This window comes from Neolamprologus brichardi, chromosome 7 (assembly GCF_056152115.1).
Source record: "Neolamprologus brichardi isolate AB-2024 chromosome 7, ASM5615211v1, whole genome shotgun sequence".
Lineage (NCBI taxonomy): Eukaryota > Metazoa > Chordata > Actinopteri > Cichliformes > Cichlidae > Neolamprologus > Neolamprologus brichardi.
The window spans coordinates 32,375,075-32,388,309 of NC_142110.1; the positions used below are offsets into that span (position 1 = coordinate 32,375,075).

The 13,235-nt window shown below is 38.2% G+C and overlaps 1 protein-coding gene across 1 annotated transcript; it reads left to right on the forward strand.

Moving 5' to 3' along the window:
- Positions 1 to 6,369: 6,369 nt before the first annotated feature.
- On the forward strand, positions 6,370 to 12,832 carry spp1 (secreted phosphoprotein 1). Its single transcript, XM_006803452.2, has 8 exons — positions 6,370 to 6,461; positions 9,867 to 9,938; positions 10,063 to 10,101; positions 10,179 to 10,253; positions 11,124 to 11,186; positions 11,285 to 11,416; positions 11,664 to 12,011; positions 12,171 to 12,832. Exons 2-8 carry the CDS (start codon positions 9,885 to 9,887, stop codon positions 12,585 to 12,587), a joined length of 1,128 nt encoding a protein of 375 aa, XP_006803515.2. The 5' UTR covers positions 6,370 to 6,461; positions 9,867 to 9,884; the 3' UTR covers positions 12,588 to 12,832.
- Positions 12,833 to 13,235: the final 403 nt, after the last annotated feature.

Below are 13,235 nucleotides of genomic sequence, written 5' to 3' on the forward strand. Positions count from 1 at the left end.
GATAACTGTCTTGCCACGTCTCACATGTTTAGTATAGCAGTCTTACCCAGTGAGGAATAATATTCTTTTCTGAAATGATGGAATAAGAGAGTTTCTTAGATTTAAGATTAGATTAGAAGTAGGCTTAATGGTTTATGAGAAAATATAAGAAATATCCGACCAAAGGAATTTAATTTTAGCACACTTGAGGAAAACCATGGCATTTTCAGTAAGAAATCTGCATAGGTTTTGTGCAATTTTGTGTACTTTGTGTGTTTTCTTAATGTGACTTGTGCTGATACGTTTAGAGCAGCTGTTGCAAACTGAACTCGCAGAATAGATGAGCTGCAGCAAAAAGATGTTAGTATGAAGTTTGTCTACAAATTCCTCCTGTGCCTGCACCACTTGTGAGGACATCTGTCAAAATACACACACACACACACAGTCTGGGAAAGTCCTTATGATAGCGGGTTTCACACTCTTCTCATTTATGCTTTGTTCCACAGTCTGACAGAGTGTTCCAACACATTTATAGCCTGGGGATTGTGTGTGTGCAATTGTTTCTGTGTGTGTGTGTGTTTGAATGACTTTGAGAAAATGCAAATGGAAATAAAACTCCAGATGAAGTTGTTGCTGTTCTAACAGCAGCCAGACCACATCGGCTCTCTCCCAGGACTCATTAACACTCTTAAATATATATTTTTAATGATAAGACAATTTGATAGACTGGTGTTCTGTTAAAGCTTTAGCAGCAATTTGTATTACCACACAAATATTCTGAGGTTGCTATTAAAAGGAATATTTCCACACAGAGGCCCCTCACATGCATTTTACAACTAGCCATGAGGTGAAAATCACCAATGACCTCAGCTTTGCATACAACTGTGACTGTCTACATGAGAACATTTGGGAAGGTGTCAAAACGAACCAATGCACATGATATACACTATATTGCCAAAAGTATTTGCTTGTCTTCCTTCACACATGTGGACTTGAGGGACATCCCATTCTTAATCCATAGGGTTAAATATGATGTTGGCCCACTCTTTGCTGCTCTAACAGCTTCAGCTTTTCTGGGAAGACTTTCCACAATGTTCAGGAGTTTGTTTATAGGAATTTTTGACCATTAATCCAGAAGTGCATTTGTAATGTCAGACACTGATGTTGAGGGAGACCTGGCTCACAGTCTCTAATTCAAAGGTGTTTCTATCAGGTTGAGGTCAGGACTCTGTGTAGGCCAGTCAAGTTCTTCCACGCCACACTCGCTCATCCATGTCTTTATGGACCTTGCTTTGTGCGCTGATGTACAGTGATGTTGGAAGAGCAAGGGGCCGTCCCCAAACTGTTCAGACAAAGGTGGGAGCATGAAATTGTCCAAAATGTCTTGGTATGATGTTTTTTTGAGTAAATCCATTTGTTGATTAATTATTAATTCATGTACTAATAGGGACTTAGAACAGAGAGACCAAATGTATAATAATCCACATTTCATTGTTTTACTCTTTGGTGAAGTTGAGGATACAATATTTTTCTTTATTTTAAATAATTGTTTGCTAATTTGTTGTTTGTTTGTTTTCTGGAAGCTGACACAGTCTCTAAGGGGATAGAGTTTTAGGGATAACTGGAGGAGAGAAGCTGCATTGAGGCATGTAAGACTCTAACTCTCCTTCCTGGTCGAAATTCTGAATAGTGACATTTTGGGGGATTTAATAAGTTTGGCCAGATTTGTAGAAATGAAAGCTGCTCCAATCAAAGTGGGATGGATACAAGACCAGGTTTCACCCAGAAGGTTACCCAAATATTTACAAAGCTTACGCCATTTATTATGGCATTTATTTATTTATTGGACACCACTCAGGCAGTCAGAAATTTAAGGAGAACATGCGGCTAAACCTGTCACTGCTGCTCAGATTTAGGAGGGGCCCAGAGAGTCCGTCTTTGTTACACACCGACTCAATATTACATTTAGTGAACTCTGATTGACATATGCAATTTATAATTTACCCTTAGCCAGCAGTTTAAAATTTCCTTCAATAGAATCCAAAAGTGCAAAGCAGGACACTGGCTTTGAAGAGAGGATGCACTAGTTTCTCGCTTCATTTTGTTCCTTGCCAACCTTCTTATCTTAGTTCTTGTTATTATTTTATATGCTTGCTGTGTTTTATATTTTCTGAGAAACAGCAATAAATGCTGTAACAGTGAACAAGCTGTAGAGAGAGTTATTTGTGGTCATGTTGGGGGCCAGCTGAATCAGTTTTTATTGGTGGAGCACAGAAGACTGTCAGTATAAATCATTTAGTTAAGTATACACACATACATTTGAGGAATGCAACAATGCAATATGAGTGCCGACAGATATGAATAGTCAGACAGAACAAAACAGAGGTTGAATGCATGCAAATGGTACACTGAGACAGATGATTAAGACATGCTCATGCACAATCAGAGCACAAACGATACAAACACATATAAACAGGTTATAAAATCTTTGGTCCTTTCTTTGGGACAATTTTATTGAACCATGAAACAACACTTTTGTGTTTTTCCAAATAAACATTTCACACCACCAAAATTTGTTTTTGTTCCCAGTGTTGGAAACTGTAGGAGGCCTTATGGGGGGACTCAGCGTCCCAGACCAGTCCATCCAACACTCTTCATCTTTGATGTTTTTACTGCTTTATTTTCAAGTGGTATAATCTGCACTCCCAACACCTACTTAATGATCTCTATTGACATTTAGCATTATTTTTCATTCACATAATTAATAACCAATATATATGCTGTATATATTGGTTACAGTATTGAAGATACTTAGAAATAACGCACTGGGAGATAAAGTGATAAAGAGATTTAAAAAGCTTTGCATTAAAAATTAGCAATAAAACATAATGAAAAGACAGTAAATGATCTCAGACACATAAACATCTCTGCTCCAGGATAAAAACATGTGCTAACACATTTCTCCCAGGCACGTCTGAAGCTGTTTTATTCCTCTCTTTTCCAAATATGTATCTTCCTCTCACAAACATGCACACAGTTACATGTTTTGATTTTGTAAATCTATGCCTTATATTTGGTTATCAATCAATATGTCAAAGCTAAAAGTAGCACTGACCTTTGTTTCTTGTATGTAAACAAGCAGATGAAAATAAAACATAAAATATGGAGAATGATCTGTTATTTTCAGAGGTAAAAATGAATAGAAAATGGTCTTGACGGACGGGTGACCTGACTGGGGAATAACCTGCCTCTAAACCTGTGACAGCCCTCCTGTGACCTGTGAGCAGTTAAGACACGTGCAAATGAGTGGGCATCATGTGAGATGTCTGCTGCATACTCCTCCCAGCTAGTTTCCTTGCCTAAACCATTAATTTATCAATTTTCTTAACCTGGTGTCTCATTTAGGCTCATGGAGGCAGGGATTGGGACTGAGATAGACTGCGGGAGGAAGCCAAAGAATCCAGAACCAAAGAGCTTTATTGATAACCACTGAAGTTTCTAAAATTGTGCCTACATTTTTAAAGATTATTTGAAAATTGCTTAAGGTTAATCAATGAGATTGTAGGTCAACAAGAAGGACAAATCTGATGAGCTGTATCTAAAAAACAAACAAACCCCTCAGTAGGGTTCAAAAAAACCTTTAATATGAGCAGTAATTTAATTGTAAAATTGTGACTGAGGACTCATAAGTCATCAGACTTGTCTGTACCTTCAGTCTGATGAGACATTGTGTTTTTGTAATCAGTGTCAGAGAGAATGGAGGGACGATTGATGTGAACAGATAAACTGAAACAACCATGTACCTACATAATTGCACATTTAAAAAAAATAAAAATAAATGTGTCTAGGTCATCAATCAGAAAATATCTTGTTTGTGTGTACCCCCTTGATGTGCCACTCTTGTGATTATGTGTTCTGTGCATGTACCCTATGTACTCTAACGGTAATGCCATATTGTCAAATATCAACGCATACAGACCCAGACATTTTCCTGTAATTGCAGGGGGAGCCTTAGAGAAACTTTACCACACAGTCAAATCAGGGTTGATGATTCTGTCATCTCAGTGAGACTAAAATACAAATTATAACAGTATTCAAAGAATGTCTGTCTGGATACAACCAGTTAATTTATACAGTATACATTGTGCAGTCTTTACCTTACAAGTGCTCTGAGATAACTGTTGCCATGAATGAACCCTAAACGTAAATAGAGCATACAAAACCCAGGTTTTACTTATATACAACAAGGATAACATAAGTCTTTGTATTGTAACCGCTGTAACGTCACCCTTTGGTTTGTGTTTTGCTTTCTAACTTTCAGTTTTAAAGCCAGAAGTAACAAAACTGAGATGATGAAGTGGTGTGCTAAGTTTTCAGCTAACGCTAGCCAGCTACCTTAGCAAGCTGCATTTAAATGCAATATGAGTGCATTGCACAGACAGAGTTATACCTGTAATGAGTTCCAATAAAAATACACACAAAATACTGTAATTCCATTGCACCTGTGCCAACAACACAGGTTAAGAAGTTTAAATCAGTAACTTGAATAAGCTGAAGTGAAGGCTTTCACAAAGCTAGCAGCTACAACTCACTATATCAGCACCAATCTGATTGCCAGTTCAACATATAATATTCAATTCATTTGAATTTTGGTTGTTTAACCCAGTATACAGAAATTTTTGTTTTACTTAAAAGTATATACTTACACTCTGTTAGACACAAACAGATAGCACGGAAAAAGAAAATAGACTTGGAACTAATAGAAGCAAAAGGCCGATATGATATTGATTTTTGCAGCGATGATCTAATTGGGAAATTTGGGATGTAAAAACACAATTATTCAGAAATCTAAAATGCTACAAAGTTATTTAGGAATTTATATAGAAGTAACATAATTGAATACAAAGTAGATCTGCTAAAACTGGCATGATCTCTGTTATTTACATTAGTCTCCAAGCACACAGGCCTAGAGACTATTCAGTGGACCGTCCAGTTACTCCCCCAGTTAATCACTAAGCAGCAGTAAAATTGTGAAGATGTAAAACAAAAAACAAGACCGTTTGGCTTCAAAGGAAAAGTTGCATCTTTTGAAACCTTTATTTTAAAGGTAACCTACTCTCTGGTTTGTGTTTGTAGACATTAATGTCTTCTGAGCAACAACAGCAATCACAAGATTTGGTGACCGCTTTGTGGCCAATTTAATCTGGTGCCTACCAGCAACCTACAGGAAGCACTTGCCAATTGGTTATTCATTAATAACATTATGACCTAATGAGTGAAGTTCACCAAAGGGTTGCTGACCAGTCTTTAGGCCTGTGTGACTGAATAGGTTGCACTCTACTAGGATAGTCTTTTGTAGGAAATCCAACAAAAAGAGCACTGCATTAACCTAGTCTACTTGAAATAAAAGCAAACATTATTTCAGTGCGTACTGACCACCTTTTGGATTCAGAATCAAGTGACTACAAGAGAAGCTTTGTGAATTCAAGTTTTGTACTTCCTAAAAAGTTTCATCCTCATATTGTAAATTTAGACACAAGTTTTGCAAAGCCTTAGAACTCCTAAGATGGTAAACATGAGATACTGTGTATTTTGTGATAGATTGTTCTGACACTGTAAATTGTGCAAAAAAGTGGAGCTTATGAAACATCACAAACATATGAAAATCCCATGGTTCCAGCTTTTAAAATATTTTAAATACAACTTTGTTGTTGTTACTGTTATTGGAAATATAAATTATTTATATTTAATGATAACAATGTTAAAAAATCTTCCTTTATGCATTATGCCACTAAATGTTCTCCCTTTTGCTCTAGGCAGTTATCAGTCAGGTTTAGTACTAACACAAAAATGTCTGCATACACAAAGAAGGAAAAAACTAGCACCTTTTGTCTGACAGTTTAAGACAAATCAAATTGTTAATTATTCACAGAGACCTCAGTCAGATGATTTTGTTCCGTCTGTAAGGAAGTTGAATCACTGTCATGCCACCTACCACTATATGCTGCTGTTTTTAACCCAGAGCTTGTTACTACATGTCCTTAAATTAACTACACACATAGTGAGCTTGTGTGTGTGTGTGTGAAAGAGAGAGGCAAAAAAAACAAAAACAAAATGCATTCATATGCTTCTGTCTGGGTTTCAAATGTCTGCATGCCTTTATCCACGTATTTGTCTTGTGTTCTGTGTGTGTGTCTGTGTGTATTTGCACCCGACACCACCACAGCACACAACCAACCACAGGAAGAGTGGGAGAGAGAGGAGAGGTGGACACCATGGAGCGGTTAACCTCATGACATCACAAGCACCGAGATGATTGGCTGCTGCCAGAGGCTGGAAGGTTTATAAGCCAGCCAGTAGCCCTACTTTCAGCAGCATCATCACGGTGAAGCAAACCCAGGAGATAAACTAAAGACAAATCACGTCTCTGTGTTTCTGCTGCAGCCGCTGAACCCCTGAAGCTTCCCTCAACTGCAGACAAGGTCAGAATGAATTCATGACAAATTAACATTATATGTAATATATGAAGTTCTTGTCTGGTGTTTGCATTCCTAATGTCATGGTTAGAGGTGGGAAACTAGCTTAATGTTTATACAAGCTCCTGAAAATGTGCTTTTTTTAGCTTGAAGAATCTATCATTACAATGTGGAAATCTGATTATCAGGTCCTTGACGATATCTGCTGCATTCTCTAGTGCATGTCCAAAAGAATGTACACAGTCCTTTCCTGACTTTAGTGTCCCCACATTCTTAATGATACAGCACTTAGCTATACTTTTGAAAACAGTGTGCTACCTGCTGCATTTTGCTGAAAACTTTCCTAGCTTTAAAATGTCAAAAAGACTCATAAAGAAACATTTTTCCTAGTCCGATATTTAAAAACTGACCGACTGGTACAGAACCCAATCCTTTATGAGAAAGTCCTCTACATGTCATCATCTAACACCAGTGTTGTACATAACAAATAAATGTTACAATGAGAGCAAATTGTCGTAGCAAAGCCAGAAATCATGTGGAAAGTTTTAAGCAAAAAGCATAGAGCAGTTGGAACAGTTAGAGCAGCAAATTAAAGCTTGTTTTTGTTTTTAAACTATCACACTTGATGAACCGTGTAGGTGTCCACATACTTTTGCATATGTATAGGATCTCTTTTAAAGAAATTTGTTTGTAAATGACTTTTTTTTTAATTTTATGATTTTTAATTTCACTATTTTCCCCATAATTAAGCACTAAATGTTAAAGTTTTTGAATAGTTTTAAAAGGCAAATGTCTTTTGTTTAGCAAATAAAAAACAAAAAAATAAATTTGTAATGTAATGGTGTAAATAGCCCTTTCTTTGGAAGAAAGAGAGACTTCTAACAAAATCCATTTTAGCTTATTTTTTTGATATTTCATATTGAAATGACCTTCTCAGGAATTTAAATCAGTGCAGAGCAAACTGATAATAAACCCACTAGAGAGTTTGGTTATCCACTGTGCAGTTTATTGCAGTAACTTATGAGAGTTTGAATTACTGTCTGTGATCAGTTTGAGTCTGTGCAGCTGTTTGATTGGTTTGCCACCAGGGATAGGAAGAGGAAGCTGTGGGCACCAGGAAACTAACCCAGTGTTGACTAGCGATGCTGACAACACACATACCCACAACAATGCACTGCCAGCTTAAATTTTTGCAGTTAAATATATTTTTGTCAGATATAAATTTTAAAAAAAAAAATCCAAATAATTGCACATTTGTCTCTGCTTCCTCTCAATCTTCTGCTTTTCTTACACATAAATTGATTAATCACTAAGCATATTTTAGTCTGGTTCGATCTTCAAAGAATAATCTGTGTAACTAGATTCAAGGTCTTTTACTTCGAACAATGAAAACTGTTTACCACAGACAGTTTTGAATGATGGATGGACAAATTGAGACCTGAAAAAAGTCCTTAGCAATACAGACTGGGGAAATTAAGAGAATCCTGTCAGCCCTCTTGCACTGATAATCTTCTTCACTCTGAATATTTCTTCATTCCAACTTCCTTGCTGCTATAAATCCTGGGTAAACATTTTCAAGTAAAAAGAGGATAGCTTATCTAAAATTCACAGCTGCTTCCTGGTATACTTTCACATGGTTTTTAGGGTGCTTAAGAAAAAGCATTGTAAGTTTATGCAATATTAGATGGACAAGTGTTTTATTAAACCCAGTTTGTCTCTGAGATGCTAAACGTCCAACAAAAGAGTGGCTTGTTTGAAAAAAGTACCAGTCACCAGTAACCTGCACCAACCCAAAGAAAAACGCTACGGTTTCAGAGCTCACACAGCATGTAATTTCCTATAAAACCACAATGTGTGTTGTTTTTTTAAATTGTTGGTTTTAATTTAATAAATAAGATAGACGAAACATGTAAATGCCTTTAAAATTTCTGGCTGATTGGTTACAATTAACCCTGCTTCGACTCTTTAAGCTAAACGAACTCTTAGCATCACTTGAGTGTACAGTTCTAAGAGCAGTATCAAACCTCCTAACCACAACAGCAATAAAGCTAAACCCAACACCTAACCTAATGTTAACCCGAAAACCAATTCTGAAATCCTAAAAAAAGCTATTTGTAAAAGTGAAGTAAAAATCAAACTGTCCTTACTTTAAAGGTCTAAAGCAGTGGTCCTCACCAAGATAGAAAAACAAGAACAATACACACACTTAAAGTTACTTCCATTGCACATGTGCATGTGTGGTTGCTTTTTATGCAAAATCAGCACTTATTTCCCAAGCAGCCCAAGTTAGACCCAGAAAGGACAGAACAAAAATGTCCATGCTTTCAAGGTCTGAAACATAATCCTCACACAGTGCGATATACAAAAATACACGCATACACAGCTACAATTACTGCCACCATACATATGAGGTTGTTTTAACTTAGTCCTGAAATCAGTCCAGACAATAAAGAACAAAAATGTCTTTATTATACTTTATTCTCTAGGTTTAAGGTTAAAACTTGTTCTCATAAAGAATGAAAAAATACATGCTCGCATACAGTGGCAGAGACATCTGACACTATGCAGTTGCGCTGTGGCTTTCCATTTATAACTTGGTGAATTACACACTATAGGAAAAGTCCATCATTAAAGATAAGCACTTAGACTGTTCCTCCCACAGCAAACACCAACATTAAAGCTTGTTAAAGAACATGATGAGAAAAGAGAAGAAGGAACTAAAAGACATGAACAAAGACAAAACAACAATGAAATAAACCCACTAACAAAATGATTCACATTGTTGCATTGGCTGTGCTTTATTTTTTGGCTCACCCCATGTACACCAACCACCCTGCTACTGAAAAGTGTTTATTGAGCCTTGACTGAAAATAGTCCTCTACAAAAACACAAAAAGCATCACAGAATAATTCATAGCATTGCAAACTAGACTCAGGCAGTAGAAAATCAAACAAAGTCATTTTTCTAAAAACATTCTCGAACAAAATGAATCTCCTTCTAAATGGTACTTGTTATTTTTCTCCTGTCTTTTTTTTTGGGCCCCAAATTAGTTATGAACCGCCTGCTCATAGTGATGCGATTTTCCTGGTGTGATGACAGAGAAAATGTTTTACTGTATCGAACTGAGTCGTCAAAGGCACATAGCCCTCTTTAGCTCTGTAATTAAGACCTTAATGACTCCCTGGGACATACCAAGAACGGTTAACAGTCATGTGACTGTACAGCCTCCGCTTTTAGGAAGGAATCTGGGTGAGAGGCTGACATGTCATTGTGTTTCCTGTGAAGTTATGGCTTTCAGACGAGTATTTTGGTGCCGAGTGCTGTGTATCATGATTATGTTTTATTGTTTTATTGTGATGTTTTATTGTGTGACTTCAAGCTGCGTTTTTTCTGGCTTTCTCCTCCAACCAGGCATCAAACTGTGACACAATGAAAGTGGCTGTTGTGTTTGTTCTGCTCTTTGCCACAGTTCTCTGCCGGCCGGTGAGACACTTTTGTCAAATCAAAACTACACCCAGATTAAAAATAGATAAATAAACTGAGAACATAACATGTGTTATCATGCCATTTTGTCATAAATTTCACTGTGGTACCTTTGTTTTTCTAGGCGAGAAAACTTTCCAGTTCAGAGAGCTCTGAGGAAGTGGTAAGTATTCCAAGAGAGGCTGGTGGGAGGTGGTGAGAGAAAGAGTGAGACATCCATGGTGTTTTTCTCTTCCACAGGTGAGACGACCAAAACCTCCAGCACTCAGAAAACAGGCGCCTGTGGTTCTTAAGGCTCGTCCCCCACCTGTGCAGGTAAAATATTCATTTTTTGTGTCCATTTATCATTTTGTCAGTTTGCTCTCCTCTCATTCTTTCTTCTCTCTTATCTTCCCTCCAGTATCTTCTCCTTATTTTGTCCTTGCAGTAATGGTTCTCCTTTAATTCTCTGCTGTCTGGGCTGTCAGCCACTTTCACCTACTCACTTAAATCTCACAAGGCACATATGTGATATCTGATAACAAAACCTATTCAAAGTACTGTTTTATGGGAATTCAACAATATTTTACTACATGTTTTATTGTTACATTGTAAAAATATAGTAAAAGTGTGCAAGTATAATCAGGCAAAAGTCAGAGTAAGGCAGAAAAGAGATCAGCTAATTATTAAAGTTTAATAACTGGACAAACACAATTACCAGAAGGCCAAATAGGTAGATTTAAAATGCTTTTTTTTGATTGGCCAAAAGTCAAATCCTCAAAAATTGTTCAAAGTAATGTGAACAATGTAAATTATAAAAGGGACGGTACAATATCTTGGACACACCAATATGTTAACATGAGGCAAAGCATCATATTTTTAGATGCACTTCATCTGTGGCTATGTGCTACTGATAGCTGGAGTTTAGTGATACTACGGGTAAAATCTTTGTTATACAGAGCAGAGAAAAGCAGGAGAACTAGGATTTTTAAACTTGTAGTTCAACAGCTCATCCTGATTTTAGCTGTGAAGTAGAGATGCAACCTTTAAATAATCTCCTCTAGCTGGGTTCAGCTTAAAGTGCAAATTTTATAAAAGCAATGAAAGAAAACTAAAGGACGATTTCAAAGATTCTTTCTTCCAAAGAAAGGACTCTTTACAGCAATGATGATCAATCACATTCATTGCACGTCTCCCATCTTGCAGAATGTTGTAGCAGCCGCGGCTGCTGGTTCAGATGAGAGCGCAGAGACTTCAGAAGAGGAGGAGGTGAGAGATGAGCAGCAGAGGTCAAAACAGTGATCATTTATGTTACAATGCATTTATTGTTAAACTCTTATAACATTGTGTTTTAATGGTTTTTGCAGCATCAGCAGCAGGTGGCAGCCGAGGCGCTACCTGAAGTCAAATCTGTCGTCACAGACACAACTTCAGATTCGCCCTCTGTTAACAACCAGGACAGTGAAGACGGTGATGATGATGATGAAGCAGAGGAGAGTGTGAGTAAAAATGTCCTGTGAAAACCTTTTCATTACTTCTTTAAATAACAGGAATTTATTATTTCAAACAATTCGTCTCATGTGTGTCACATTTCTCAAGCTTAAGTTTAGATATTTGTGTCAATACAAATTTTAAATATAAAATGCATTTTAGCCATGCTGATGAAGATATGAGTCATGGACAATTTAAACTAAACTACTAGAAAATCAGTAGGAATTTTTGCCAACTCCTATATCTTGTCTACAGGAAACAGAGGAGGAAGAGGAGGAGGAGGATGAATCCAGCGACAGCTCAGAGTCCGGTGAGTCCTCCACGCCTGCTCCTTCTACAGTAGCCCCTGTGGTTGTCACAGAGACACCGGCCCCTGAGCCGACCGATGAGCCCATTGTGGCCACCGTCGTCACCGATACAGCCCGCGGTGACAACCTGGGAGGCTACCCCAGCGAGTACAAGTCCATCGTTTATGTGGAGGAAAAATCCTACCACAAGGCTCCCGGGCCCTACAAGTCCTATGAGTTTGAGGACACAGGAAAGAAGACAGCCTATTCAATGACCGATGGCAATGAGGTGGAGAAGCTGCCAAAGGTGTATAAGGTACAGTTAGCTTTATCAATTTCTGAAAGACTGAACCAGAATTGGTCCTTAAAGTTAGCAGAATCCCTAACCCTCATTTTAGATTACTGCATTAAAAGTTTAAAATATAATGTTGATAAATATGCAAACTAACCCTCACATCTCTCCTTTGACCTCTAGACTATTTATGTCAACCCTGAACTCCTGGAGGAAGACACCAGCACCCCTGAGGTGGAGAGCCAGGGTCTGGATGCGTCCTCTGGCACATCTCAGGATCCGGACCCCCGCCAGGCCGATCTGGCAGAGGAAGAGGAGAGCACCAGCACCAGTGACCCCACCACCAGCGAGAGTGAAAGCAGCAGCACCCCAGAGGAAGAAGAGGAGGAGGAGGAAGGGGAGAGCGCCAGCACCACTAGCGATAGCACCAGCCAGGAGGCCGAAGACGAGGAGAGCCAGAGCAGCGAGGAGGCTACAGCCACACCTGGAGCTGCTGACGCTGACTCCGATGAGAGTGACAGCGCTGAGAGTGACTCTGATGAGGAAGGGGCAGCACCTGACACCACCACTGACATCCCGGCAGTTATCACTGCCAAATAAGCCCATCTAGGAAATAGAGCGGGCGGTGGTGTCCGAATCACATAATGTGTGCACACTGCATCCATGTGCAAAGAGCCCCCTCCCGAGCCCTTTTCCCCTGCGGGGTCCAATAGGGATGACCAAGGCTGAATTATTATTGACTCATGTTTTCAGCTGATATTTCCATGAAAATCTGTGCATCATCTAACAAAGCACATGTGTTTTGCTCTCTAGGGTTTTGGCTAAATAAACCATTAACGCCTTTATCCTGTGGTCCTTGTAAATCTCATCTTTGATCCAGTAGGGGAAAAGAAGTTAATTGAACTTTAAAAATGACGACTGCTACCTGTAACAGGAGGTTGACCGACCTCATGATCTTTGCCCCTTCCCCTTCTCCCTTCTCTTCCAGCAGGGTACAAGGTCAAAACTGATAAAGAACAAAAACGCTGACAAAGTTGAGTCCTCTTGTCTACACTAGCACAAAACTGCCATTTACTATTAATTAATAACTGCAATACGCAAACATACAAAGTTCTTATGCTTAATAAATAAATGCAAATGCACATTTTATATTTAAATACATTTGTAATACTTGTAATCATTTTGAAAATAATCAAATTTAAAACTGACATTAAGTCACACATTTGCTGCCAGTGTGGCTTAGCTTTT

What these genes read in the sequence shown, in the direction of transcription:
- spp1 (XM_006803452.2), top strand. Translation starts at nt 9,885, where the DNA reads ATGAAAGTGGCTGTTGTGTTTGTTCTGCTCTTTGCCACAGTTCTCTGC. An exon ending in AGACTTCAGAAGAGGAGGAG is followed by an intron (nt 11,187 to 11,284) that starts GTGAGAGATGAG and finishes TGGTTTTTGCAG; the next exon opens with CATCAGCAGCAGGTGGCAGC. An exon ending in AGCTGCCAAAGGTGTATAAG is followed by an intron (nt 12,012 to 12,170) that starts GTACAGTTAGCT and finishes TTTGACCTCTAG; the next exon opens with ACTATTTATGTCAACCCTGA.